This window comes from Heterodontus francisci, chromosome 46 (genome assembly GCF_036365525.1).
Source record: "Heterodontus francisci isolate sHetFra1 chromosome 46, sHetFra1.hap1, whole genome shotgun sequence".
Classification (NCBI taxonomy): domain Eukaryota; kingdom Metazoa; phylum Chordata; class Chondrichthyes; order Heterodontiformes; family Heterodontidae; genus Heterodontus; species Heterodontus francisci.
In genome coordinates this window covers 19,685,138-19,712,290 of record NC_090416.1, presented here as the reverse complement: position 1 = coordinate 19,712,290, position 27,153 = coordinate 19,685,138, and the positions used below count along the sequence as shown (strand labels likewise).

The following is a 27,153-nucleotide window of genomic DNA, read 5'->3' as shown; positions in this document are numbered from 1 at the left end:
CAGAAACCTGCCAACGTGACCTCCCACTGCATCCAGCCTGAGGCTCCGTCACTGGGCAGCAGCCAGCCCAACAAATCATCGGACATGCTGGAGCTCCACCACACCCGAGGACAAGCCGGAAGTGGGACAGGGAGTCCGGGCCTGATCAGCGATGGGGAGGGAAGGCCAAGAAGGTTGATGAGAACTGCAACAATGTTATGCTACTACCCCGGGGCCTCTCTGAGAAATTCCACAGTCTGCTGACCTCTTCATCAAACCGGCGACCTGTCCACACGACCATGGGCTCAGGCCGCAGGGGATCCTCCCATTCCGATTTAACAGCATCGTCTGAGAAACTGGGGCTGCAGTCTGCAAGAGAGAGTGAAGATGAGGTGAGAAACATTTGCTTTGTTAATGTAGTAAACCATCCCAAGCTGCCTCCCAGGAGCGATTATCAAACAAAATTAACAGTGAGGTGGAGTGTCTTGGGTTACAGGAAGATATAGACGGGATGGTCAAATGGCAGAAAAGTGGCAGATGGAATTTAACGCTGAAAAGTGTGAGGTGATACACTTTGGAAGGAGTAATGTGACACGGAAGTATTCAATGAATGGCCTGACACTGGGAAGTTCCGAGGAACAAAGGGACCTTGGTGTGTTTGTCCATAGATCTCTGAAGGCAGAAGGGCAGGTTAATAGGGTGGTGAAAAAGGCATATGGGACACTTGCCTTTATCAATCGAGGCATAGATTACAAAAGCAGGGAGGTCATGTTGGAGTTGTACAGAACTTTGGTAAGGCCACAACTGGAGTACTGTGTGCAATTCTGGTCGCTACATTATAGGAAGGATGTGATTGTACTGGAGGGGGTGCAGAGATAGGGAGGGATGGAGGAGGTGACAGAGATAGGGAGGGGTGTAGGGGCTGGAGGAGGTTACAGAGATAGGGAGGGGTGTAGGGGCTGGAGGAGGTGACAGAGATAGGGAGGGGTGTAGGGACTGGAGGAGGTTACAGAGATAGGGAGGAGTGTAGGGGCTGGTGGAGATGACAGAGATAGGGAAGAGTGTAGGGGCTGGAGGAGGTTACAGAGATGGGGAGGGGAGTAGGGGCTGGAGGAGGTTACAGAGATCGGGAGGGGTGTAGGGACTGGAGGACGTGACAGAGATAGGGAGGGGTGTAGGGGCTGGAGGAGGTTACAGAGATAGGGAGGGGTGTAGGGACTGGAGGACGTGACAGAGATAGGGAGGGGTGTAGGGGCTGGAGGAGGTTACAGAGATAGGGAGGGGTGTCGGGGCTGGTGGAGGTTACAGAGATAGGGAGGAGTGTAGGGGCTGGTGGAGGTTACAGAGATAGGGAGGGGTGTAGGGACTGGAGGACGTGACAGAGATAGGGAGGGGTGTAGGGGCTGGAGGAGGTTACAGAGATAGGGAGGGGTGTAGGGGCTGGTGGAGGTTACAGAGATAGGGAGGGGTGTAGGGACTGGAGGAGGTTACAGAGATAGGGAGGGGTGTAGGGACTGGAGGAGGTTACAGAGATAGGGAGGAGTGTAGGGACTGGAGGAGGTTACAGAGATAGGGAGGGGTGTAGGGACTGGAGGAGGTTACAGAGATAGGGAGGGGTGTAGGGACTGGTGGAGGTTACAGAGATAGGGAGGGGTGTAGGGACTGGAGGAGGTTACAGAGATAGGGAGGGGTGTAGGGACTGGTGGAGGTTACAGAGATAGGGAGGAGTGTAGGGACTGGTGGAGGTTACAGAGATAGGGAGGGGTGTAGGGGCTGGAGGAGGTTACAGAGATCGGGAGGGGTGTAGGGACTGGAGGAGGTTACAGAGATCGGGAGGGGTGTAGGGACTGGTGGAGGTTACAGAGATAGGGAGGGGTGTAGGGGCTGGAGGAGGTTACAGAGATAGGGAGGGGTGTAGGGACTGGAGGAGGTTACAGAGATCGGGAGGGGTGTAGGGACTGGTGGAGGTTACAGAGATAGGGAGGGGTGTAGGGACTGGAGGAGGTTACAGAGATAGGGAGGGGTGTAGGGACTGGTGGAGGTTACAGAGATCGGGAGGGGTGTAGGGGCTGGTGGAGGTTACAGAGATAGGGAGGGGTGTAGGGGCTGGAGGAGGTTACAGAGATAGGGAGGGGAGAGGCGAGGCCATGGATATATTTGAACATAAGGATTTGGATTTGAAGATTGAGGGATTGCCGGACCAAGAGTTGCCACAATTCCCCGGGCCATGATTGCTCATTCTCTTCTGCACTGGCATTCCCATTCCCATTGGAAACCACTTCTGCTCCTCAACTACGTGAGCTGATGTTGTCATTTTCAGGACTGGATCTCGGTGACTGATCCTGAATCAGTGGATTTCGACTCGTCCAACTCTGATCTACGAGAAGCATCTGATTCGCGATCACGGGCATCCTCCGCAAGCCTTCAAAGTGCCACCATTGAGGTCAGGTGGTCTATTTTTATTGATTTGTTTTTTGTGTGATAGACGTGCAGGTGGTTGCTCAGTGAGCGAGTTTCCCCCGGTCCCTCCTTCCCCCCGGTCCCCCCTCCCCGTCCCCCCTTCCCCCGGGTGGTTGCTCAGCGAGGGAGCTTCCCCCGGTCCCTCCTTCCCCCCGGTCCATTCCTCCCCCCGGTCCCCCCTCGCCGTCCCCCGTTCCCCCGGGTGGTTGCTCAGCGAGGGAGCTTCCCCCGGTCCCTCCTTCCCCCCGGTCCATTCCTCCCCCCGGTCCCCCCTCGCCGTCCCCCGTTCCCCCGGGTGGTTGCTCAGCGAGGGAGCTTCCCCCAATCACTGCTTCTCCTTCCACTGAGTCACACTGGCAGCAGGGGGACCGGCCGGCTGATTCATAGCCCTCACCTTGACATTGCTTTTCTGTGTCTCAACGCTAGGTTTTGCTGTCGAGCTGTTCTCTCTGCACGAGCTGTGCGTCTCTGGTATACGATGAGGAGATCATGGCGGGATGGACTGCAGACGACTCCAACCTCAACACCACCTGTCCGTTCTGTGGCCGTTCCTTTGTCCCACTGCTTAATATTGAGATCTACGAACCGTGTCTCCAACAAACAAGGTACAGCATCTCTTTCTCTCTCTCTCTCTCTCTCTCTCTCGTTCCCCCTCTCACTGTTTCTCTATCCCTCTCATTGCTACAACTCCCGGTCTCTCTCTTTGACTGTATGTGCTGTGAGTGTTGAGAAGCCCTGTCTGATTGTGAAAGAGTTAATAACTGCTGTGGTTGGCTGCAGCTCTCGAGAAGGCTTGGTGAGTGCTGCGAGTATTCAGCTGACATTGAACGATCACCAAGGGAGCACCGTCTCTTCAGGCAGCACCCAGTCACCAGTCCTCAGTGACCGCAGCCAGATTCTGAGTGAGGACGAGGCAGAGGCCGAGGACATGGGCAAATGGAGCAGTTCTCTGGTGAGTCCCAGCCTGCTGTTAGACTATCTTGTCACTTCTCATTGACGTCCCGGGATAGATTCTCTTAATATCCCATAATCCAGCTGTTTGATCATCCCGTAATCCAAATTTTGGGTGGTGTGCAGTGACTTGACTCTTTAACCATTCTGTAATCCAGCTGTTGGGCATCGCCCAATAATCCAGATTTTGGCCACGGTCAGGTGATCCAGATTCTGGGCAGCATCCGGCCAGAGGGGCCGCCGGGGGAAGTGTCCAATAGTCCAGCTGTAATCTGTTCCATTTGCGGTTTGGTGATGTAGAGATGGCTGGGATCCAGGCACGGGGAACTGAACCCAGAGCGAGTGACAGTGGCATACGTCAGTCCGCTGGTGCTGCGCAAGGAACTGGAAAGCTTGATGGAGAATGAAGGAGACACGATGCTGTCGCAGGCTGAATTTGTTGACAACCACCCCATAATATTCTGGAACCTGGTTTGGTATTTCCATCGTCTTGAGCTTCCACATAACCTGCTGCAGCTGGTGCTGACGTCACAGCATGTTAAACCACCATCACAGGTAAGTCCATACACGGGGGTCTCGTACTGTCATCCTCCAGACAATTGCATGTGTGAGAGCCCTCATGATTAATCTAATAAACATGCAATTCACAGCGGGACCGGGACCGAGTTACACTGGGTAGGACAGATGTACATTGTGGTGATCAATGACTAGAGAAGAAATGAGAGTTTGGGGGCACCACACATTGACATGAAGTACCTGCTGAGTATCTGCGAGAGGGGTTTGCCTGAGGGATGGAGTAGGGAAGGAAGGGCTGATCTTAGCAAGGTCCGAGGGTGGGTAGGGGGCCCTGAGGGCAAGGAGGTGGGTTTGTGGGAGGGGAGATGTTCTCCAGTTTGTGGTCCAGGGAAAGAATAGAAGATGTGGATGTTGTGGTGAGCCATGTTTTGAACAGTGAGAGGGCAGTGTGTGTAATGTTGGTGGGTATTTCAGTCTTGCAGGGATAGAGTGGAGAGTTCAGAGGGCACTGGATACAGCAGGGTGAAGTGGAAATGGATCTAGCTGGTGAAATGATGTCATTATAACGAGGAAAATGTGGCCTCCTTGTTGCAGGATTCCCCGATGTGGACATTACACAGCAACATGCTGCTCCGAGTCCGGATCCTGTGGGATGTGCTGACACCTGACCCTCACCAGTGTCCACCCCTCTATGTTCTATGGCGGATATACAGTAAGTCACTGCACCCTCAGGGCTCAGTTGTCAGAATAACATGTTTTTATTCTCTTCTCATGGATTATATCGACGCTCAGAATCGCGCATCATGACTGATGCCATTCGGCCCCTCCTGCCGGTGCTGGCGATTTGAAAGATCGAAACAATTAATCTTGCTCCTCCCTCTTCTCCAAGTATTTATCCAATTCCCTTTTGAATGTTAATGTTGAATCTGCTTCCACTGTCCTTTCAAGCAGCGTGTTCCAGATCCTGAACACTGGTTATGTGAACAGCGTTTCCTCCATCTTGCCTCTGGTTTTTGAGTCCATTATCTTAAATCTGTGTCCTCCAGTTACCAACCCTTCAGCCACTGGAGACACTTTGTGCTGATTTACTTGATCAAAACCCTTCATGATTTAATATGTGATCTACACAGACACGTTAAAATTCTATGCAAGATCTGATAAATACAGAATGCACAGCACTGAAACAGGCCATTCGGCCCATCTGCTCCGTGCTGGTGTTTCTGCCCCACACGAGCCTCCTCCCACCCCCTCTCCATCTCACCCTATCACCATATCCTTCTATTCCTTTCTCCCTCATGTGTTTATCCAGCTTCCCCTTAAGTACACCTCTGGGGAAAGGAGTTTCTCCTGAATTCCCCATTGGATTTATCAGTGACCGTCTTATATTGATGGCCCCCTAGTTCTGGTCTCCCCCCCCCCCCCCCCACAAGTGGAAACATCTTCTCAACATCGACTCTATTGAAACCCTTTCATCATTTTAAAGACCTCGATCAGGTCACCCCCTCAGCTGCCTCTTTTCTAGAGAGACGAGCTCGAGCCTGTTTAATCTTTCCAAATGGTTATGACCTCTTAGATCTGGTATCATTCTTGTGAATCTTACTTTTGCACCTCCTCCTGTGTCTCTATATACCCTCTTTAGAATATGGAGACAGGAACTATGCACAGTACTCAGTGTAGTCTGATTAATATTCATACAAGTTGAACATAACTTCTCTGCTTTTCAATTCTACACCTCGAGAACCCCAAAGCTTTGTGTGCTTTTTTTTTTAAACAGTCGGTACAGTTGCACTGTGTCTGATATACCCCTTCGCTATTTCCTTTTGAGAACTAGAGTAAATGTACGTGCACATCCATTGAGTGAGGTTTTATTAGAATATCTGGACTGGAACTGTTCAGACTTCAGCCCCCAGTATTGGTTTCTTGATTTGTACTGTAGCTGGAGCCTTCCTCAATCCAGTCCCAGTCCTGTGGTTCTGACAGTAACTGCTCTGAGTGCCTCTAGGTTAGGAAGTGGATGCGACTCCTGATTGCTCTCCACTGACTGGAAAGTGCATGTTTGTGGATGTCAGACTCAGCTCTGATATCCTCTCCCACCCCCAGTGTTTAACAATCTGCTAAAGCTGCACGCTTGCCCCTGAAGAAAGGCCAGAAAGGTGAGGTACGGGAGACGGGAGGGGGGGGGTGGGGGGGGGGGGGTCTGAGCTTTTTGAGTCTGGAGAAGGGAATGGTGAGGTTTGCTGCATTCCAATAGGTGACAGACTCCCATTCACTTCAAGGTACAGGCTCATGCTTCATGCTTCATGCTGGTGTGTTGTTTGCTGCAGGTCAGATGCCCATGCACCAGTGGAGGATGGTGAAGCAGCCCTTTACACAACGTTACCTGGAGGAGGTGGTCCGCTATGTCGGGTTAAATGAGGTGCATAAAGCCATCAACCTGATTGTGGAGATACTGGGTCACCAGCCAGCAGGACCTCCGCTACCGAGGTAGGAAAGTAACAATCAGTGCTATGGGACAGTGTACTCTGTGTGTCTCCCCCTGCCCCCAGTCTGTGCGTGTGCACCTCGGCCCTCCGCTTCCCTCTCTCTGTGTGTATGAGAATGGTTGGGTTTCCTTAGGTGCTGCACCATGTCAATGAGTTGCCTTTGGGAGTTGCAGTGCATGAGTCAATGGACCCTTTGGATGAGGTGGACATGGATTGATTTGTTCTCTGGAAGGAGTACTCTCCACTGTGAGGCCAGAAATCCAGTGGCAGGATTGAGGAAACATTCAGCAGCTCCATTGAAAGTGTAGCCTGAGAGCAGGTCAGTGTTTGATCATATTTAACCTGTTCCTTTCTCTTGCTTCCTGCAGGAGTCTGTACAGAGAGATCCTCTTCCTGACTATGGCAGCACTTGGGAAGGATAACATGGATATTGGTGAGGATATGTACAGCTTGTATTGTGACAATCCCGTATCAGCTGGCTGTCTATGGGAGATTTCTGTCTGCTAGCCAGTGGAAATTCCCAGTCGGAGCAATGTCATCCACTTGTAAACATGCACAGATACCACAAAGCAGGAGTGAAATAGGCTGATCCATCAGTATCAAACAGATTCTGGCCCTCTCTGATATTGACAGACAGATACAGAGTAAAACTCCCTCCCACACTGTCCCCCATCAAATACTCCCAGGACAGATACAGCACGGGGTTAGATACAGAGTAAATCTCCCTCTACACTGTCCCCATCAAACACTCCCAGGACAGGTACAGCACGGGGTTAGATACAGAGTAAAGCTCCCTCTACACTGTCCCCCATCAAATACTCCCAGGACAGGTACAGCACGGGGTTAGATACAGAGTAAAGCTCCCTCTACACTGTCCCCATCAAACACTCCCAGGACAGATACAGCACGGGGTTAGATACAGAGTAAGTCTCCCTCTACACTGTCCCCATCAAACACTCCCAGGACAGGTACAGCACGGGGGTTAGATACAGAGTAAAGCTATTTCGACACTGTCCCCATCAATCACTCCCAGGACAGGTACAGCACAGGGCTAGATACAGAGTAAAGCTCCCTCGACACTGTCCCCATCAAACACTCCCAGGACAGGTACAGCACGGGGGTAGATACAGAGTAAAGCTCCCTCTACACTGTCCCCATCAAACACTCCCAGGACAGGTACAGCACGGGGTTAGATACAGAGTAAAGCTCCCTCCACACTGTCCCCATCAAACACTCTCAGGGCAGGTACAGCACGGGGTTAGATACGGGAAAGGAGTTGCCTGTCTTTTACCGGGATCTATTCCGAGTCTGGAACATGGTCGCCTCCAGTCAGGGTGCTCCCCCGCCGGCGGAGGAGAGCGCCTCGGCTGTCCGGGCGGCCGACTCCGAGGACGGTCCGGCGGGCGGAGGAGTAGCCGAAACCCCCGGGATGCCCCTCACTGCGGGTGGCGAGGGGGCTCGGGAGTGCGGAGCGATCCCGGCCGAGCTGAATCCCGCTCGGCCAGAACTGCTCATCGGACCCAGGCCCCGAAACCCTCCTCGGGAGCCGGTCCCACACAACCCGAGCCGCCTCTCGGAAATGCCCTCCGTGCCATTCCAATCGGCGCGGAGGGGTTTCCTGTACGGGCTGCTCCTGCACACTCTCCACTTCCTCGCCCTCGTCAGCCGGCCGGACACGCCCTGGCAGTCCGCGTTGCCATCTGGCGGCGAGGGGAAACCCCGATGGAGGTTTCTCTACGCGGGAGTCTTCCCCCTTTACATCGGGGACCTGGGGTGGAGGGTGCTGCACAGAGCAGTCCCGTGCAATAGGCTTTTAAGTAGGTTCACGGACTCCCAGGCCACCTGTACTTTCTGCGGCCTGGACGAGTCCGTGTGCCACATTTATACGGAGTGTGCGAGGTTTCAGCCCCTATTTGAGTATCTGAAGGGGCTGCTCCTCAAATTCTGGCTGCACTTCAGTCCCACGCTCCTGATCTTTGGGCACCCGGTGCGGAGGGGCTTGGGCCGGGAGGAGGATCTCCTCGTCGGTCTGCTCCTGGGCCTGGCCAAGGTGGCAATTCACAGGTCCAGGTTGCGGGCCGTCGGGGGATCCGTCCTCCCCGATTGCCTGCCCCTCTTCCGCGGTTACGTTCGCGCCTGGGTGTCCCTGGAGAAGGAGCATGCGGTGTCCGCCGGTACGCTTGAGGCCTTCCGCGACCGGTGGGCACCGCAGGGACTGGAGTGCATTGTCGACGCCGAGAATGGCATTTTAATTTGAGTTTTTGTTTATTTACCTGGTTTTAATAAAGTTATTTTAAAAATATAAGTGTGTATATAAAGGGGGCCTGAGGAATAAAGGCCCCCTCGACATAAAAAAAAATACGGGGTTAGATACACAGTAAAGCTCCCTCTACACTGTCCCCATCAAACACTCCCAGGACAGGTAAAGCACGGGGTTCGATAAAGAGTAAAGCTCCCTCCCACACTGTCCCCATCAAACACTCCCAGGACAGGTACAGCACGGGGGTTAGATACAGAGTAAAGCTCCCTCCCACACTGTCCCCATCAAACACTCCCAGGACAGGTACAGCACGGGGTTGGATACAGAATAAAGCTCCCTCTACACTGTCCCCATCAAATACTCCCAGGACAGGTACAGTACGGGGGTTAGATACAGAGTAAAGCTCCCTCTACACTGTCCCCATCAAATACTCCCAGGACAGGTACAGTACGGGGGTTAGATACAGAGTAAAGCTCCCTCTACACTGTCCCCATCAAATACTCCCAGGACAGGTACAGCACGGGGGTTAGATACAGTGTAAAGCTCCCTCTACACTGTCCCCATCAAACACTCCCAGGACAAGTACAGCACGGGGTTAGATACAGAGTAAAGCTCCCTCTACACTGTCCCCATCAAATACTCCCAGGACAGGTACAGCACGGGGGTTAGATACAGTGTAAAGCTCCCTCTACACTGTCCCCATCAAATACTCCCAGGACAGGTACAGCACGGGGTTTGGATACAGTGTAAAGCTCCCTCTACACTGTCCCCATCAAACACTCCCAGGACAGGTACAGCACGGGGGTTAGATACAGTGTAAAGCTCCCTCTGCACTGTCCCCATCAAACACTCCCAGGACAGGTACAGCACGGGGGTTAGATACAGTGTAAAGCTCCCTCTACACTGTCCCCATCAAATACTCCCGGGACAGGTACAGCTTATGTGGTTGTGTTTGCGCCCGGGTGTCCCTGGAGAAGGAGCATGCAGTGTCCGTTAGTTCGCTTGAGGCCTTCCGTGACCGGTGGGCACCGCAGGGGCTGGAGTGCATCCTCGATGCCAAAAATGCTATTTTAATTTGAGTTTTTGTTTTATTTATTTGATTTTAATAAAGTTATTTATTTATAAAATGTATATAAAGGGGGCCTGGGGAATAAAGGCCCCCTTGACAAATGATATAAAAATGGGCCTGGGGTAAAAAGGCTTCCTTAAGGAAAAAAAGCGGGGTTAGATACAGAGTAAAGCTCGATCTACACTGACCCCATCAAACACTTTTATGTCACTCTTTGACTGTTTTGTACCCTGCTCTGCTTGCTCCCTCCATTTTGTTTACAATACAGGGAGTTTGTTGTTTTAGGGCATTTTCGAGTTGCTGTTGTGTTTGATATTGAGGATTCATCTGCGGGGTTCTGAAATAACATTCTCTCCCTCTCTCGCCTCCCTCCCTGTCTCTCTCACTCCCCCCCTCACTCACTCCCCCTTTCTCACTCTCCTCCCCCAACCCCCCCCCCCCCCCCCCCCCTCCTCACTCTGTAATTCTAACAGGGGTATTTGACAAGAGATACCGGACTGCCTGTACCCGCCTGGCCAGCTCCTGGGGCCCAGAGCAGCTCAAGCAGGACCGTGTTCTGCCTCCGAGCAACAAGGCCATTGACTGCCGAAAAACCTTTGGGGCTCTCTTGGAATGCTGATGTCAGGCCCTGGCCAAGTAGCTTGTTTTGCGATGGGAAACAGACACATCTCCCTCAATGTCTTGTGTCTATATATATATATATATATTTTCCCGAGAGATTGATGAAAATTGCACTGTGGGTGTTGCAGCCCACGCACACCCTGTAAATATCCAAGTATTTAACACTGCACAATATGCCCAGACTGCAGGGAGTGGGAGTGTCAAGTGTATAAGATACAAAGCATGTAAGTGGCCTGGAAGAGGTTCTGAGGAACTATTTTTTATAGTTGTAATGTATGACCCAGTGTGTGTGTGTGTGTCTGTCTGTGTGTGTGTCCATGTGTGCTTGAACCCTGGGTATTGTGTACACTCTACAAACAAGCTGCAGTCTGTGGGTTCAACATGCTGTTTACCCTTTGACTGCCACAAAAGGTGATCTTAGATTGTGGCCAATTGTTTGTTTAAAAATTATTTTGTTCGTAAGTTCGACACTGTCAAAACATTGTAGGCATCAAATCCAGGCTTCTGAAGGGGACATGGAGGGGAGCTGGTGTCCAGTGTGCTGCTTGTCCTGGGCTTGAGGTTTGGGCTGTGCACTGTGTGGGAGAGGGGAGGTGAACTGTACCTCAGTCCCATTTTAGCCTCCTTTGTTCCGCATCTTTCAATCCTCTTAGCCACCAAAAATCTATCCATCTGCAATTGACACCGTCCACCCCTCCTCACCCTCCCCAGTCTCAGCTGCTTTTTGGGGGGAGAGAGTTCCAGATTCCCACTCCCCTTCCTGACATCACCCCCTGAACAGCCTGGCTCGAATTTTAAGGTTCTGCCCCCTTGTTCTGGACTCCTCCCCCCCCCCCCCCCCCACCAGAGGAAATAGTTTCTCTCTATCGACCCCATCAACTCCTTTTAACCTTTTAAAGATTGCTGTCAGATTATCCGCAGGGCCGTGCTGGACCTAAGGGGTGGGGGCAGTTCGTTCTGTTTGCACCATCTTCCGATTTCATCACCCCCCCCCTCTATTCCACTCCCAAGGGCTGCTTTCAGCCAGGGTAGCTGTTGAGTGGTGGGGGAAGGGGCAAGGATAGTCCCTGGACTGTCGGGAGGAACCCCAGCCCAGCCTCAGCAGCTGGGCCAGTAGCAGTGACTCCTCCTGCCAGCAGGCCAGGACTGAGACTGGGTGTATAATGGAGTTGAACACTGTGTGCTCACCGGTAAACGTTTCCACCAGTCACGATGTACTGGATTCTGGCTACAGTCTCTTCACTGCCTCGATTTACCTGCTGCCGGGGAGGAATCTTGGGACTCCACACCCCTGGCCAGGTCCACCAGGTGGAAGGGTTTTGCAGGGCACATGTCTCACTGTTACGGTGCCCTGTGGTTTAGTGTCCTCACAGGCACTTTATTGAGTTTGTTTCTTTTTAATGTTTATATTGTTTTGGAAGGCGCTAGATTATATTTGCAATTCAGATTCTGCTCCTGGTTCCAGGGGTCAAGGATTTCTTGTAACCATGCGTCTGTCTGTCCCCCTCTCTGTGTGAGCTCACTCCGTGTGAGTGCAGAGCAGTCGAGGGAGAGGGACAGACAGGAAGAGGTGAAGTGACACAGTCAGGCCTCCCAGTCCTCAGTGTGAAAGTGTCCCAGGGCTCGGGAGCAAGGAATTGGCCCAATGCTTGGAGATCAATATCTGGCTGGGGGAGAGTGGGGACGCCAGCCACAATGGGGGAGAAGGGCCCTTGGGGACTCTAGCTGTGGGATGTGGACCCACCCAGTGAGACTAGGCTGCATGAAGGGGCATCCCTGTAGGGTTTCCTTCTGAGCACCCTTGGGTGTCAGAGACGTGTAGTTGGTCAGATATCCTGTCATTTCAGTGTTTAACATGTTTCCTTGTAGGCAGTTTGATGACTCCTAACAGTATTTTTCCAAAAGCCATGTTAGTGCTGCTGTTGTGTTATTTATTGTGTAAATATTTCCTGAGCTGACAGTCAGTCTGCTGTTGGAGTGTGAGTAAGTAAACAAGCGAATGTGTGTCTGTGGGGGGAGGGGGAGGGGGCTTTGGTGAGTTACAGCTACTGATACCAGGCCTGGCCCTGCACAGCAACTGCCCCCTTCTCTTCCCCTTGTCATGGGGCTATCACCCAGCTGGACCTGGGCCTGCTACATTCACTTAATAATACCCCGGACACTGTGTGATGGGAACGTGGCTCTGTTCACTCTCCAATGTCCCATTTCATCCCTCAGCATCTGTCCTAGGAGTGACCAAAGGGTACACACCACTGGTTCATAGCACAAGGTGCAAACGCTTTGGTCATCTGTCAACACCCTAAAGTCATTGTGAAATGATCTCAGGTCTTACTCTGGGCAATTGGGCTGTCCTTACACAAAGGCTTTGCCCTTCTGGTTTTGGACTTGACACAAGGTAGGCACTGGCCTCACTGTCCGAAATTAAACTGGTCACTCCACCTCCCTACACTGTCCTGAATTATGCTACTGCTGGACTAGGTCTCTGCAGAGGGAACGACACTATCCATTTACAGAGAAATGGGCAGCTGAGAGGTCTTCAGTTTTCCCCAGGTCACATCCAAGTTCCAATTCTAGTCAGCTGATCTCAGCCAGGGTGTAGTTGGTCCCCAGGTTAGGCATATGGAAGAAGCAGTCAGGATATACCTGCTTCTGATCTCTGACCTGTGACTCCTCCTGGACAGTACGAGTGAGGATAGGATTAGGCCTGGTCATGAATCTCTATCACAATCGGATAACCCGCCAACACTTCCTGTCTCCACACACAACAGGAGGGCAGGCAAATTGGCCAGGACCTGCACCCCAGTGAGAGTCAGTACCTTCAGGAGAGGAGGGGACCCGTACCCCAGTGAGAGTCAGCATGTTCAGGAGAGGAGGGACCTGCACCCCAGTGAGAGTCAGCATGTTCAGGAGAGGAGGGGACCCGTACCCCAGTGAGAGTCAGCATGTTCAGGAGAGGAGGGACCCGTACCCCAGTGAGAGTCAGCATGTTCAGGAGAGGAGGGACCCGTACCCCAGTGAGAGTCAGCATGTTCAGGAGAGGAGGGAACCCGTACCCCAGTGAGAGTCAGCATGTTCAGGAGAGGAGGGAACCCGTACCCCAGTGAGAGTCAGCATGTTCAGGAGAGGAGGGACCTGCACCCCAGTGAGAGTCAGCATGTTCAGGAGAGGAGGGGACCCGTACCCCAGGGAGAGTCAGCATGTTCAGGAGAGGAGGGACCCGTACCCCAGTGAGAGTCAGCATGTTCAGGAGAGGAGGGACCTGCACCCCAGTGAGAGTCAGTACCTTCAGGAGAGGAGGGGACTCATACCCCAGTGAGAGTCAGTACCTTCAGGAGAGAAGGGGAGATCTCGTTTAATGGCTAATAAAAACAAGAAATGCTGGAAGCACTCAGCAGGTCTGGCAGCATCTGTGGAAAGAGAAGCAGAGTTAACGTTTCGGGTCAGTGACCCTTCTTCTCTTACCACAGATGCTGCCAGACCTGCTGAGTGCTTCCAGCATTTCTTGTTTTTATTTCAGATTTCCAGCATCCGCAGTATTTTGCCAGTAAGTGGGTCATAGATTGCTATTGGTGGGACAATTTATAAAGGGGCCTGGTATAGAGTGTCCTGGGCATTCCCTGGCTGGGACGGAGCCTGGTATAGAGTGTCCTGGGCATTCGCTGGCTGGGACGGGGCCTGGTATACAGTGTCCTGGGCATTCGCTGGCTGGGGCGGAGCCTGGTGTACAGTGTCCTGGGCATTCGCTGGCTGGGACGGAGCCTGGTGTACAGTGTCCTGGGCATTCGCTGGCTGGGACGGGGCCTGGTGTACAGTGTCCTGGGCATTCGCTGGCTGGGACGGGGCCTGGTATACAGTGTCCTGGGCATTCGCTGGCTGGGACGGAGCCTGGTATAGAGTGTCCTGGGCATTCGCTGGCTGGGACGGAGCCTGGTGTACAGTGTCCTGGGCATTCGCTGGCTGGGACGGGGCCTGGTATACAGTGTCCTGGGCATTCGCTGGCTGGGACGGAGCCTGGTATAGAGTGTCCTGGGCATTCGCTGGCTGGGACGGAGCCTGGTGTACAGTGTCCTGGGCATTCGCTGGCTGGGACGGAGCCTGGTGTACAGTGTCCTGGGCATTCGCTGGCTGGGACGGAGCCTGGTGTACAGTGTCCTGGGCATTCGCTGGCTGGGACGGAGCCTGGTATAGAGTGTCCTGGGCATTTGCTGGCTGGGACGGAGCCTGGTGTACAGTGTCCTGGGCATTCGCTGGCTGGGACGGGGCCTGGTGTACAGTGTCCTGGGCATTCGCTGGCTGGGATGGAGCCTGGTGTACAGTGTCCTGGGCATTCCCTGGCTGGGACGGGGCCTGGTCTACAGTGTCCTGGGCATTCGCTGGCTGGGAAGGGGCCTGGTGTACAGTGTCCTGGGCATTCGCTGGCTGGGACGGAGCCTGGTATAGAGTGTCCTGGGCATTTGCTGGCTGGGACGGAGCCTGGTGTACAGTGTCCTGGGCATTCGCTGGCTGGGACGGGGCCTGGTGTACAGTGTCCTGGGCATTCCCTGGCTGGGACGGAGCCTGGTGTACAGTGTCCTGGGCATTCGCTGGCTGGGACGGGGCCTGGTGTACAGTGTCCTGGGCATTCGCTGGCTGGGAAGGGGCCTGGTGTACAGTGTCCTGGGCATTCGCTGGCTGGGACGGGGCCTGGTGTACAGTGTCCCGGGCATTCGCTGGCTGGGACGGGGCCTGGTGTAGTGTCCTGGGCATTCGCTGGCTGGGACGGAGCCTGGTGTACAGTGTCCTGGGCACTCTAATTTGTACTGTACAATGTTCCCTTTGTTCTGTTTTACCTGTCAAACTGCTGAATGATCAGCTTTATTGTACAAAGCCAATCGCTGATCAGTAAAACCTAGACATTGTGACCAGTTACCTTCTGTTTCGATCTGATCGTTTTTCTTTCTCACCACTTCTGAAGGCACTGATTTACATTTATACAGCCTCGTGTCTCAAACATTTACAGATAATGCATGTTGGAAAATGCGACAGCAAGATCCCAAACTGCATTTAGGTGAAGGCTTTGTTCTGTGTCTTGGTTCTATTGCACCTTTCTTGACCTCGGGACGTCCCAAAGCGCTTTACAGCCGATGAAGTACTTTTGAAGTATTCTATTGTTGGCAGCCAATATGTGCACAGTAAGCTCCCACTAAAAGCAATGTGGTAACCGGAAGATCAGTTTTTATGATGTTGCTTGAGGGATAATGCTTGGCCAGGACGCTGGGGATAACTCCCCTGCTCCTCTTCAAAAGGCTGACCCCCAGGATCTTTAAGATCTGAGAGATCAGATGAGGCCTCAGTTTCGAGTCTCATCTGAAAGACTACACCTCTGGCAGTGCAGCACTCCTTCAGTATTGAATCATTGAATGGTTGCACCGCAGAAGGAGGCCATTCAGCTTGTGTCTGTGCTGGCTTCCTGCAAGAGCAACTCGGCTAGTCCCACCCCCCCCCCCTGCCTTTTTCCCCGTATCCCTGCAAATTTCTTTTCAGATAATTATCTAATTCCTTATTGGAAGCCACGATTGAATCTGCCTTCACTACAACCTCAGGTCGTGCATTGCAGATGCTAATCAGTCGCTGGGTAAAAAGAGTGTTTTGCTTGTGTTCTTCTGCCCTTGACCTTAAATCTGTGCCCTCTCGTTCTCCATCCTTCTTCCATTGGCAACACTTTCTCCCTTTCTACTCTGTCTAGATCCCTCATCATTTTCAACGCCTCTATCAAATCTCATTTCAACTTTCTCTAAGGAGAACAGTCCCAACTTCTCCAATGTCTGCATATAACTCCCTCCGCGCTGAGCCTCCCTGCTCTCCCTCCGCGCTGAGCCTCCCTCCCCTCCCTCCCCTCTGAGCCTCCCTCCCCTCCCTCCCCTCTGAGCCTCCCTCCCCTCCCTCCCCTCCCTCCCCTCTGAGCCTCCCTCCCCTCTGAGCCTCCCTCCCCTCTGAGCCTCCCTCCCCTCCCTCCGTGCTGAGCCTCCCTCCGTGCTGAGCCTCCCTCCGCGCTGAGCCTCCCTCCCCTCCCTCCGCGCTGAGCCTCCCTCCCCTCCCTCCGCGCTGAGCCTCCCTCCCCTCCCTCCGCGCTGAGCCTCCCTCCCCTCCCTTCCTCCGCGCTGAGCCTCCCTCCCCTCCCTTCCTCCGCGCTGAGCCTCCCTCCCCTCCCTTCCTCCGCGCTGACTCTCCCTCCGCGCTGATCCTCCCTCCCTCCGCGCTGACCCTCCCTCCGCGCTGAGCCTCCCTCCCTCCCTCCCTCCGCGCTGAGCCTCCCCTCCCCTCCCCTCCCTCCCCGCTGAGTCTCCCCTCCCCTCCCCGCTGAGCCTCCCCTCCCCTCCCCGCTGAGCCTCCCCTCCCCTCCCCTCCCCGCTGAGCCTCCCCTCCCCTCCCCTCCCCGCTGAGCCTCCCCGCTGAGCCTCCCCTCCCCTCCCCGCTGAGCCTCCCCTCCCCTCCCCTCCCCTCCCCTCCCCTCCCCTCCCCTCCCGCTGAGCCTCCCCTCCCCTCCCCGCTGAGCCTCCCCTCCCCGCTCCTCCCCGCTGAGCCTCCCCTCCCCTCCCCGCTGAGCCTCCCCTCCCCTCCCCTCCCCGCTGAGCCTCCCCTCCCCTCCCCTCCCCGCTGAGCCTCCCCTCCCCTCCCCTCCCCGCTGAGCCTCCCCTCCCCTCCCCTCCCCTCCCCGCTGAGCCTCCTCTCCCCTCCCCTCCCCTCCCCGCTGAGCCGCCCCTCCCCTCCCCTCCCCTCCCCGCTGAGCCGAGCCTCGCCTCCCCTCCCCGCTGAGCCTCCCCTCCCCTCCCCTCCCCTCCCTCCCTCCCCGCTGAGCCGAGCCTCGCCTCCCCGCTGAGCCGAGCCTCCCCTCCCCGCTGAGCCTCCCTCTCCTCCCCGCTGAGCCTCCCCTCCCCTCCCCGCTGAGCCTCCCCTCCCCTCCCCTCCCCGCTGAGCCGAGCCTCGCCTCCCCTCCCCGCTGAGCCTCCCCTCCCCTCCCCTCCCCTCCCCGCCCCGCCCCTCCCCTCCCCGCCCCGCCCCTCCCCTCCCCTCCCCGCTGAGCCGAGCCTCCCCTCCCCGCTGAGCCGAGCCTCCCCTCCCCGCTGAGCCTCCCTCTCCTCCCCGCTGAGCCTCCCTCCCCTCCCCGCTGAGCCTCCCTCCCCTCCCCGCTGAGCCTCCCCTCCCCTCCCCTCCCCGCTGAGCCTCCCCTCCCCTCCCCTCCCCTCCCCGCTGAGCCTCCCCTCCCCTCCCCTCCCCGCTGAGCCTCCCCTCCCCTCCCCTCCCCGCTCCTCCTCCCCTCCCCTCCCCTCCCCGCTCCTCCCCTCCCCTCCCCTCCCCGCTCCTCCCCGCTGAGCCTCCCCTCCCCGCCCCTCCCCGCCCCTCCCCGCCCCTCCCCTCCCCTCCCCGCCCCTCCCCTCCCCTCCCCTCCCCTCCCCTCCCCTCCCCTCCCCGCCCCGCCCCGCCCCGCCCCTCCCCTCCCCGCCCCGCCCCGCCCCGCCCCTCCCCTCCCCGCCCCGCCCCGCCCCGCCCCTCCCCTCCCCGCCCCTCCCCTCCCCTCCCCGCCCCTCCCCTCCCCTCCCCTCCCCTCCCCTCCCCTCCCCGCCCCTCCCCTCCCCTCCCCTCCCCTCCCCTCCCCTCCCCGCCCCTCCCCTCCCCTCCCCTCCCCTCCCCGCTGAGCCTCCCCGCCCCTCCCCTCCCCTCCCCGCTGAGCCTCCCTCCCCTCCCTCTTTGCTACACTGTGGTGTCAACCTGGCTTCTTAGTTCCATCCTGGTATAGACAAGAGCCAATCAGGCAATTTGTTTATTTTAATCCGTCAAATCAATGCTGCGGAGAGGCAGCTGGGAGATCAGAGCCAATCAAGGCGTCCGAAACAAGCCTTTGGTTAAACAATGCGAGTGTCTCAACTTTGGTTGGAACAGAGCCGGGCTGTTGGATGATTGATGGATAGATTAGCCAATCGGCGTGAGGGCACTGCAGCCTATCAAAACACGAGGATGAGAGGTGTTTGATTGATGGATAGTTTGACAGCCAATCAGAGACCGCCTTTTCGATTGGCAAATCACCAGTGAGGGGGCGGTTCCGAGGGCGTGACGTGCGCGAGGAGAATTCTGGCGGGAAGATGGAGCCTGAGGCCGCGGGAGGAGAGGCCGCGGGGAGCGGGACGAAGCAGCCGGCGCCCGCGCTCCAGGACTTGTCTGACTCGGGCGGAGAAGCCTCGGTTGGGGTTGAGGCGTCGAAGAGACTGAAACTGTTCTCGGCGGCGATGGAAACAACCCTGGAGAAGCTGCTGGAAACGGCTAGGTAATGAGCAGGACTGCCCCTTTAAAGGACCCGCTTTACACTGGGACTGCCCCTTTAAAGGACCCGCTTTACACTGGGACTGCCCCTTTAAAGGACCCGCTTTACACTGGGACTGCCCCTTTAAAGGACCCGCTTTACACTGGGACTGCACCTTTAAAGGACCCGCTTTACGCTGGGACTGCCCCTTTAAAGGACCCGCTTTACACTGGGACTGCCCCTTTAAAGGACCCGCTTTACACTGGGACTGCCCCTTTAAAGGACCCCTTTTACACTGGGACTGCCCCTTTAAAGGACCCGCTTTACACTGGGACTGCCCCTTTAAAGGACCCGCTTTACACTGGGACTGCCCCTTTAAAGGACCCGCTTTACACTGGGACTGCCCCTTTAAAGGACCCGCTTTACACTGGGACTGCCCCTTTAAAGGACCCGCTTTACACTGGGACTGCCCCTTTAAAGGACCCGCTTTACACTGGGACTGCCCCTTTAAAGGACCCCTTTTACACTGGGAGTGCCCCTTTAAAGGACCCGCTTTACACTGGGACTGCCCCTTTAAAGGACCCACTTTACACTGGGACTGCCCCTTTAAAGGACCCCTTTTACACTGGGACTGTCCCTTTAAAGGACCCCCTTTACACTCGGACTGTCCCTTTAAAGGACCCCCCTTTGCACTGGGACTGTCCTTTTAAAGGACCCCCCCTTTGCACTGGGACTGCCCCTTTAAAGGATTACATTTACACTGGAACTGCCCCTTTAAAGGACCCACTCTTACCCTGGTACTGCGTCTTTGAAGGACCCCCTCTTACACTGGGACCATGTCTTTAAAGGACCCCCTTCACAGGGGCTGCTCTTTTAAAGGGCCCCCTTTACCCTGGGATGCCCCTTTAAGAGACCCCTTTACATATGGGGTGGTGCCAGGGGACTGAATGATTGCACCCTTCTTCAAAAAGGAGAAGGATAAACCTGCCAACTGCAGGCCAGTCAGCCTGACAGTGGTTGTTTCGATACCATACAATAATCCAGGACAAATTAAATTTGCATTTGGAAAGGTGTGGGCAGTCTGCACAGATTCACTAAAAGCAAGGCATGTTTGACTACATCAAAGAGCTCCATCAAGCATGGAGAGATTGATCAGGGTAGAGCAGGCGATTTGGTATATATGGACCATCAAAGGGCATTGACAATGTACCACATAATGTAAATCCATGGAATCAAGCTTGGATACAAAATTGGGTAGTGACTGAAAGCAGACAGTAGTGGTGAACTGATTATCTGACTGGAGGGAGGTATACAGTTGGGGTTCCCCAGAAGTTGGACCTGGACTTGAGGATCTGGGGCATAATTTCAAAGTTTTCAGATGATACAAAACTCAGAAATGAGATTAAGAATGAGGAAGACAGTTAAAGACTTCAGGAGGACATAGACTAGTGAAATGGGCAGACACGTGGCAGATGAAATTTAACGCAGAGAAGTGTGAAGTGATACCTTTTGGTTGGAAGATTGGGAAAAGGCAATATAACCTAAATGTCATTGTTAAACCTCACTGTGAGGTATCAGAGATGTTCTAATTTGGTATGCTGAATAAATACGAGATTGTTTAAGAATTAATTTCTGGGTAATGGACATCATTTTCAAGGTCAGCATGTGTTGCCCATCCCTAATTGCTCTTGAGAAGGTGGTGGTGAGCTGCTGCTTTGAGCCACTGCAGTCTGTGTGTTGTAGGTATACTCAGAGTGCTGTTAGGGAAGGAGTTCCAGGATTTCAAGGCAAGGCTGGTTTGTTACCCCTGTTGCCTCTAAATACTGTGTAGCATTGCTCAGAGTAAGGAATGATTTGAGGACAGCGCACACAGTGCAGTCTACTGCCCAGGAAACAGCGGCATGAATCCTGCCTGAGCCCTTTAGGGGTCTCAACGTTCCAAATTGGATTGCCAATTGACCTCAGAAGCCCTGAGGTCTCCTGAAATTTGAAATGACTGAGATTACTTAATGCACCCAGAAGCTTGGATGATGGGTGATCTTTAATAATTGTGTTTTTGTTCCCTCGTACAGCTTCGAGAGATTCGCTGAATCCTATAAGCCTGTTTATAAGGTTCAGCCACAGCTCACACACAGCGTCTACAAGCAGCTCGTCTCTCAGCTCCAGACCTCCATCCAGGTGAGTAATGAGGAACCCTCTCTATTAAATTCCCTGGCTGCTGTCACATTATTCAGAGAATCAAAAAAAACTAGCCAGAAATTGGCCCATGGGGAAAGAGCAGGGGCAGTGGGGCTAATTGGATTGTTTTTCAAAGGACCAGCACAAGCACGATGGGTCGAATGGCCTCCTTCTGTGCTAGGTGATTCTCAATAACAGATCTCAGTCATGTTTGACTGTCTTTATGCTCTGAATCCCCTTGTTCTGTGAAAGCTCACTATTTCAGCCTTCAGCCACCTCGGTTCATATCTCTGGGACTTCCTCTCGAAACCTGTTCACCACTAACCCCCAAAATCTACTCAGTCGACCATAATTTCAGTACTTCTCCCCAGACTTACTGCATGTGTATAGGCATTGGTGGGACCGAACTGGAGTGTTGTGTACAGTTTTGGTCTCCTTACCTCAGGAAGGATATACTTGCCTTAGAGAGAGTGCAGTGAAGGTTCACTCAGCTGATTCCTGGAATGAGAGGGTTGTCCCGTAAGAAGATTGAGTAGACTAGACCGATATTCCCTAGAATTTAGAAGAAGGAGGTGATCTTGCTGAAACATATGAAAATCTTAAGGAGATTGACAGGGTAGACACAGAGAGGCTGCCTCCTCCTCCTGGCTGGAGTGTCCAGAACCAGGGGTCACAGTCTCCGGATAAGGGATTGGCCATTAAGGACTGAGATGAGGAGAAATTTCTTCATTCAGAGGGTTGTGAATCTTTCAGAGATGTGGATGCTCAGTCACTGATTATATTCAGTGTTGGATGCTTTGGGAAGCAGGTGGGATAATGGGAAGCAGGTGGGAATGTGTAGCTGAGATAGACCAGCCATGACCTTATTGAATAGTGGAGCAGCCTCGAGGAAGGGCCTACCCCAGCTCCTATTTCTGATCTTATGCTTTTTCATTCCTGGGACAGGAACTGATCTGCAGTGTATATTTGGAGTCGAACAGCCCAGGAGGTGACCATTTGTCCCATCGTGACTGTGCTGACTCTTTGAAAGAGCTGTCCTATTAGTCCCACATCCCAGCCTTTCCCCATCAGACCCCTGCGGATTTGTTCTCTTCACGTACCTGTCCTGTTGCCTTTGAAAGATCCTATAGAATCTAATTCCACCACTCTTTCAGGTAGTGTGTTCCAGACCATCATAATCCTCTGTAAAATAATTTCTCCTCATTTCCACTCTAGTTCTTCTTAAACCTTCCCTGCTCTAAGGCTGACAATCCCAGCTTCGGAAGATCATCATAATACACTGTGTAAAAGAACACTGTCCTCAACTGTTCCCCCTTTAATAGTCTGTTGTGCATCATTTTGATTCTCTGAGGTTGAAATTCATTACTGTTGAAGCAGAGGAAATTAACCTGTGACTTGCAATCTCGCACTGAATCCTGCCATCCCTCCCCACCACAGGAAGAGATCAATCAGATCTCCGAAGATGGACTGTTTGAACGAGCACTCCCTAAACTGGATGATCTGGAGAGAGAATCTGAATCTCGTTCAGAGCCTGCGTGGTAAGGGACAGTCTGCAGTCATTTCCAGTAAAATAACAACATGGGGGCTCGTCTCAGGGCCTTGGCCGCTAAAACTGGCCTCGGTGACCCCTGGGTTAGAGAGAGGGGAAACTCAGCCAGGGTTCCTGCTCCTGATATAAAAGCAAAATACTGCGGATGCTGGAAATCTGAAACAAAAACAAGAAATGCTGGATTCACTCAGCAGGTCTGGCAGCATCTGTGGAAAGAGAAGCAGAGTTAACGTTTCGGGTCAGTGACCCTTCTTCGGAGAAGAAGGGTCACTGACCCGAAACGTTAACTCTGCTTCTCTTTCCACAGATGCTGCCAGACCTGCTGAGTGAATCCAGCATTTCTTGTTTTTGTTCCTGCTCCTGATCACTGACCCCTGGGTTAGAGAGAGGGGAAACTCAGCCAGGGTTCCTGCTCCTGATCACTGTCCACTGACCCCTGGGTTAGAGAGAGGGGAAACTCAGCCAGGGTTCCTGCTCCTGATCACTGACCCCTGGGTTAGAGAGAGGGGAAATCAGCCAGGGTTCCTGCTCCTGATCACTGTCCACTGACCCCTGGGTTAGAGAGAGAGGAAATCAGCCAGGGTCCCTGCTCCTGATCACTGTCCACTGACCCCTGGGTTAGAGAGAGGGGAAACTCAGCCAGGGTCCCTGCTCCTGATCACTGACCCCTGGGTTAGAGAGAGAGGAAATCAGCCAGGGTCCCTGCTCCTGATCACTGTCCAGTGACCCCTGGGTTAGAGAGAGGGGAAATCAGCCAGGGTCCCTGCTCCTGATCACTGTCCACTGACCCCTGGGTTAGTGAGAGGGGGGGGAAATCAGCCAGGGTTCCTGTTCCTGATCACTGTCCAGTGACTCCTGGGTCAGAGAGAGGGGGAAATCAGCCAGGGTTCCTGCTCCTGATCACTGTCCACTGACCCCTGGGTTAGAGAGAGGGGAAATCAGCCAGGGTTCCTGTTCCTGATCACTGTCCACTGACCCCTGGGTTAGAGAGAGGGGGAAATCAGCCAGGGTTCCTGTTCCTGATCACTGTCCAGTGACCCCTGGGTTAGAGAGAGGGGGAAATCAGCCAGGGTTCCTGCTCCTGATCACTGTCCACTGACCCCTGGGTTAGAGAGAGGGGGAAATCAGCCAGGGTTCCTGCTCCTGATCACTGTCCACTGACCCCTGGGTTAGAGAGAGGGGGAAATCAGCCAGGGTTCCTGCTCCTGATCACTGTCCACTGACCCCTGGGTGAGAGAGAGGGGGAAATCAGCCAGGGTTCCTGCTCCTGATCACTGTCCACTGACCCCTGGGTGAGAGAGAGGGGAAATCAGCCAGGGTTCCTGCTCCTGATCACTGTCCACTGACCCCTGGGTTAGAGAGAGGGGGAAATCAGCCAGGGTTCCTGCTCCTGATCACTGTCCACTGACCCCTGGGTGAGAGAGAGGGGGAAATCAGCCAGGGTTCCTGCTCCTGATCACTGTCCACTGACCCCTGGGTTAGAGAGAGGGGGAAATCAGTCAGGGTTCCTGTTCCTGATCACTGTCCACTGACCCCGGGTTAGAGAGTGGGGGAAATCAGCCAGGGTTCCTGCTCCTGATCACTGTCCATTGACCCCTGGGTTAGAGAGAGGGGGAAATCAGCCAGGGTTCCTGTTCCTGATCACTGTCCAGTGACCCCTGGGTTAGAGAGAGGGGGAAATCAGCCAGGGTTCCTGTTCCTGATCACTGTCCAGTGACCCCTGGGTAAGAGAGAGGGGGAAATCAGCCAGGGTTCCTGCTCCTGATCACTGAGAGAGTGGGCCATTAGGAGAGAAGGGCAGTCAGTGTAATAAAACCACTTGATATCCTTTTGTTTTCGAAGTACCGTCGGTGTTGGTTTTATTCTGGAGGTTGCGTGGTCTGTTGCCTGCTGAGTGAAGCTCCTGTTGCTGAATTTCCTTTTGCAGGCGTCCCACGGGCTCCCCGGCTGTGGACCTGCAGAGACACCTGGTGCCGTACCAGCTGCAGCAGCGCGATTACCTGCGCCTAAAGCTGAAGAGGGCGAAGGATGAGAACGCAGCACTGGCACAGTCTGTCCTCTGGGGCAGGGGCAGGATCAAGGCATTGCAGCAGGTGCAAGAAGAGCGATGCCAGCAGTGGCAGGTAGGTCCAGGTCAAGAGGGCGAGGGAATAATCCTCACTGTAATAAACCCCAATGCAGGTCACTGCACTGTCTGGATCAGGGTGAGCGGGAATTGATCATTGATTTGTAGATGGGGTGGGGGGGGGCGCTGTGAGATATTGGGAGAATGTGCTGTTGCTGGGTCAGCATTAGGAAGATGAATCCTGTGTGTGACATTAATGGAGGGTTTCTCCCAACCTTCCCCCCCACCCCCTGGGCCATGCTTTCCCGTCCCGCATTGCTGGGAGTGAGTGCTCCTTGTGGAGGGAAGCTGTCTCTCGATGTGCTGGTACTAAGTCTGGTGTGTGTTTGTTTAACAGCAATGCAGTGAACTCTGCCGACAGTTCAAATTGGACGAGCAGTGAGTGCGTGGAGATGGACAGAGTTGGAAACCCACTGTTGAAGCTGAAATGTTATTCTAAATCCTGATGTGTTCCCGAGCCTTCACTCACATCCCTGCCCTGCGACTGCAAGAGGTGAACCAGTCCTGCTCCCAATCCCATTGCAACTTCACCAAATAACTGGTGAGGGGAGTGATGTGTACGGGGCAGGAAGGAAATTGGGAGGGGTGAGTGAATACTGTGAGGCAGAGGGGCGGGGTGGTGGAGGTGGAACAGCACTGGCTCAGAGGCTGCCCTGACACTATTTACTCTGTTGACTGCACCACACACAATTTTAAAAAAAAGTTTGGGGCAGTCACCCTCGGAACCAAATCTGGCCGCAAACTCAATTCTAAAATGCCAGTCAGTAGATTACGGGTGGGCTGGGTTGGGAACAGCAAACGTTCAACTGATACAGCAGGGGCTGTCTGATGGGATGGTGTAGAAGGAGCTTTACTCTGTATCTAACCCCCGTACTGTACCTGTCCTGGGAGTGTTTGATGGAGGACAGTGTAGAGGGAGCTTTACTCTGTATCTAACCCCGTACTGTACCTGTCCTGGGAGTGTTTGATGGGGACAGTGTAGAGGGAGCTTTACTCTGTATCTAACCCCCATACTGTACCTGTCCTGGGAGTGTTTGATGGGGACAGTGTAGAGGGAGCTTTACTCTGTATCTAACCCCGTACTGTACCTGTCCTGGGAGTGTTTGATGGGGACAGTGTAGAGGGAGCTTTACTCTGTATCTAACCCAGTACTGTACCTGTCCTGGGAGTGTTTGATGGGACAGTGTAGAGGGAGCTTTACTTACTGCCAGTAATATCCCTTAGCTTGATGGACACAAAGATTCTATGCTTGACTTGTCCCTCAGAGGTTTGATGTCGGCAGCCTTTGTCCCAGTTGCTGTTTTGCTAAATCTCCCTGTTAAGGTCCAGTTGTGTCTGGGGCTATGTCTTGCTGCTCTCTGCATTATCCTGCTTCAATTGTTGGGAAGTAACTGGAAGGGCTGCCCTGGTCTGGGCCTGTATTAATGCAGTGGGGGCTGTTAACTGCTTTGTTCCCTCGGCCTGCAAGGATACCTCGGGACTGTCGAGGTTGATGAAGAGGTGGAACGTGTCTCTGGATTTGAGGCTACAGCCAAGCTCAGAGCTGATAGTGGGGCATTGAAAATCATCCAGAGGGTTATTGGAATATCGGCTATCCTCGAGACCGAGGCTACACCAGAGCCGCCTCACTAACATGGTGTGTGTCTGGGCAGATTGTTTAACTGCCCCTTTCAATCTGCATTGCTGTTTAGTAAATGGACCAGTTACCCTGGCCCCTCCCCAGCCAGGGGCGTGTATGTGGACACTCTGAAACTCAGCAGAAATCAGCAGCATGGTTTGCCACTCACTTGGTCCTATCACGTCTCCAGCAACTGCTCAGACCTGTTTGACATTCACCATGGGACGGACGGCTTCAACACTCTGAGAGCTACATCTCCACTCGCACTGCAAGACACGCAGAGAGCAACTTCTGCACTACACGCACATCTGGCCTTGGTGTGAGGAGGGAGGGGTGCTGTTTAATTTAGCATGGGAGGAGGGGTCCTCAATGTAAATGTGTGTGTGTGTTGGAATTAAAATGAAACTGAAACTGGGCATGAATTTAGAAACTATCCTGTGTCAGTCTCTTCATTCCCTCTTGCTCTCCCCTCGTGCTGGGTAGACAGGCACTGACATTGCTTCAGTACCTCCCAGCCCACAGACTATTGCAGTGGCCTGGGTCCTTCTGTGCCCAGTGTAGGGCACTGGGAGTGGCCACTCCTGCCTGGAGGTTCTTCCCTGATCGCCCACAGGAGTGGTGACCGTTGAGAGCTCTTCTGTCTGAGCTGAGGTGGGGAAAATCACCAGGGCTGAGCTTGGCAGTTTCTGGTTGACATGTCTCAGTGCCATAAGTAAGCAGCACCTGTTCGGACGCAGTACCTGAGCTTTCAGTCACTGATGACCGTTTGTAAACCTTGGATCCATCTTTTCATCTGTGAATACTAACAGACTGAGCTGCTCAAATTGAGGACATACCCTCCATCTCGAGCAGTAGCACGAAGGAAAGTCCATTTCACCAAACTCTCCAAATTCAGACAGCAAGAACCAGCACAGAACACAGGAGGCCCTTCAACCAATTGTGCCTGTGCTGGCTCTTTGAAAGAGCTATCCGGTTAGTCCCACTCCTCTGCGCTTTCTCCGTTGCACTGCCAATTCTCTTTTGAAAGTTGCTATTGAATCTGCTTCCACCGCCCCCTTCAGGCAGC

The 27,153-nt window shown here is 53.9% G+C and overlaps 2 protein-coding genes across 2 annotated transcripts in view; both read left to right on the top strand.

The window, feature by feature from the left end:
• LOC137356908 (DENN domain-containing protein 4B-like) overlaps positions 1 to 13,428 on the top strand; it is a 106,120-nt gene extending 92,692 nt beyond the window's left edge. Inside the window, exons 20-28 of the mRNA XM_068022746.1 lie at positions 43 to 371; positions 2,300 to 2,422; positions 2,866 to 3,044; positions 3,220 to 3,391; positions 3,691 to 3,945; positions 4,501 to 4,618; positions 6,231 to 6,390; positions 6,758 to 6,822; positions 10,192 to 13,428. Of these exons, the coding sequence (XP_067878847.1) occupies positions 43 to 371; positions 2,300 to 2,422; positions 2,866 to 3,044; positions 3,220 to 3,391; positions 3,691 to 3,945; positions 4,501 to 4,618; positions 6,231 to 6,390; positions 6,758 to 6,822; positions 10,192 to 10,337 (1,547 nt within the window). The 3' untranslated portion in view covers positions 10,338 to 13,428. The remainder of the gene's footprint in view (positions 1 to 42; positions 372 to 2,299; positions 2,423 to 2,865; positions 3,045 to 3,219; positions 3,392 to 3,690; positions 3,946 to 4,500; positions 4,619 to 6,230; positions 6,391 to 6,757; positions 6,823 to 10,191) is intronic.
• A 4,693-nt stretch (positions 13,429 to 18,121) lies between these two features.
• si:dkey-6i22.5 (polyamine-modulated factor 1) lies at positions 18,122 to 26,520 on the top strand. The gene is made up of 5 exons (XM_068022419.1): positions 18,122 to 18,641; positions 20,690 to 20,795; positions 22,233 to 22,333; positions 24,272 to 24,467; positions 24,807 to 26,520. The coding sequence occupies exons 1-5, from the start codon at positions 18,460 to 18,462 to the stop codon at positions 24,849 to 24,851; spliced, it is 630 nt and encodes a 209-aa protein (XP_067878520.1). The 5' UTR covers positions 18,122 to 18,459; the 3' UTR covers positions 24,852 to 26,520.
• Positions 26,521 to 27,153: the final 633 nt, after the last annotated feature.

Bases quoted from the DNA above. Each gene is read 5' to 3' on its own strand.
- si:dkey-6i22.5 (XM_068022419.1), top strand. From the start codon at position 18,460: ATGGAGCCTGAGGCCGCGGGAGGAGAGGCCGCGGGGAGCGGGACGAAG. The intron at 20,796-22,232 runs GTGAGTAATGAG...TCCCCACCACAG, and splicing joins AGCTCCAGACCTCCATCCAG to GAAGAGATCAATCAGATCTC. The intron at 22,334-24,271 runs GTAAGGGACAGT...TTCCTTTTGCAG, and splicing joins TCTCGTTCAGAGCCTGCGTG to GCGTCCCACGGGCTCCCCGG.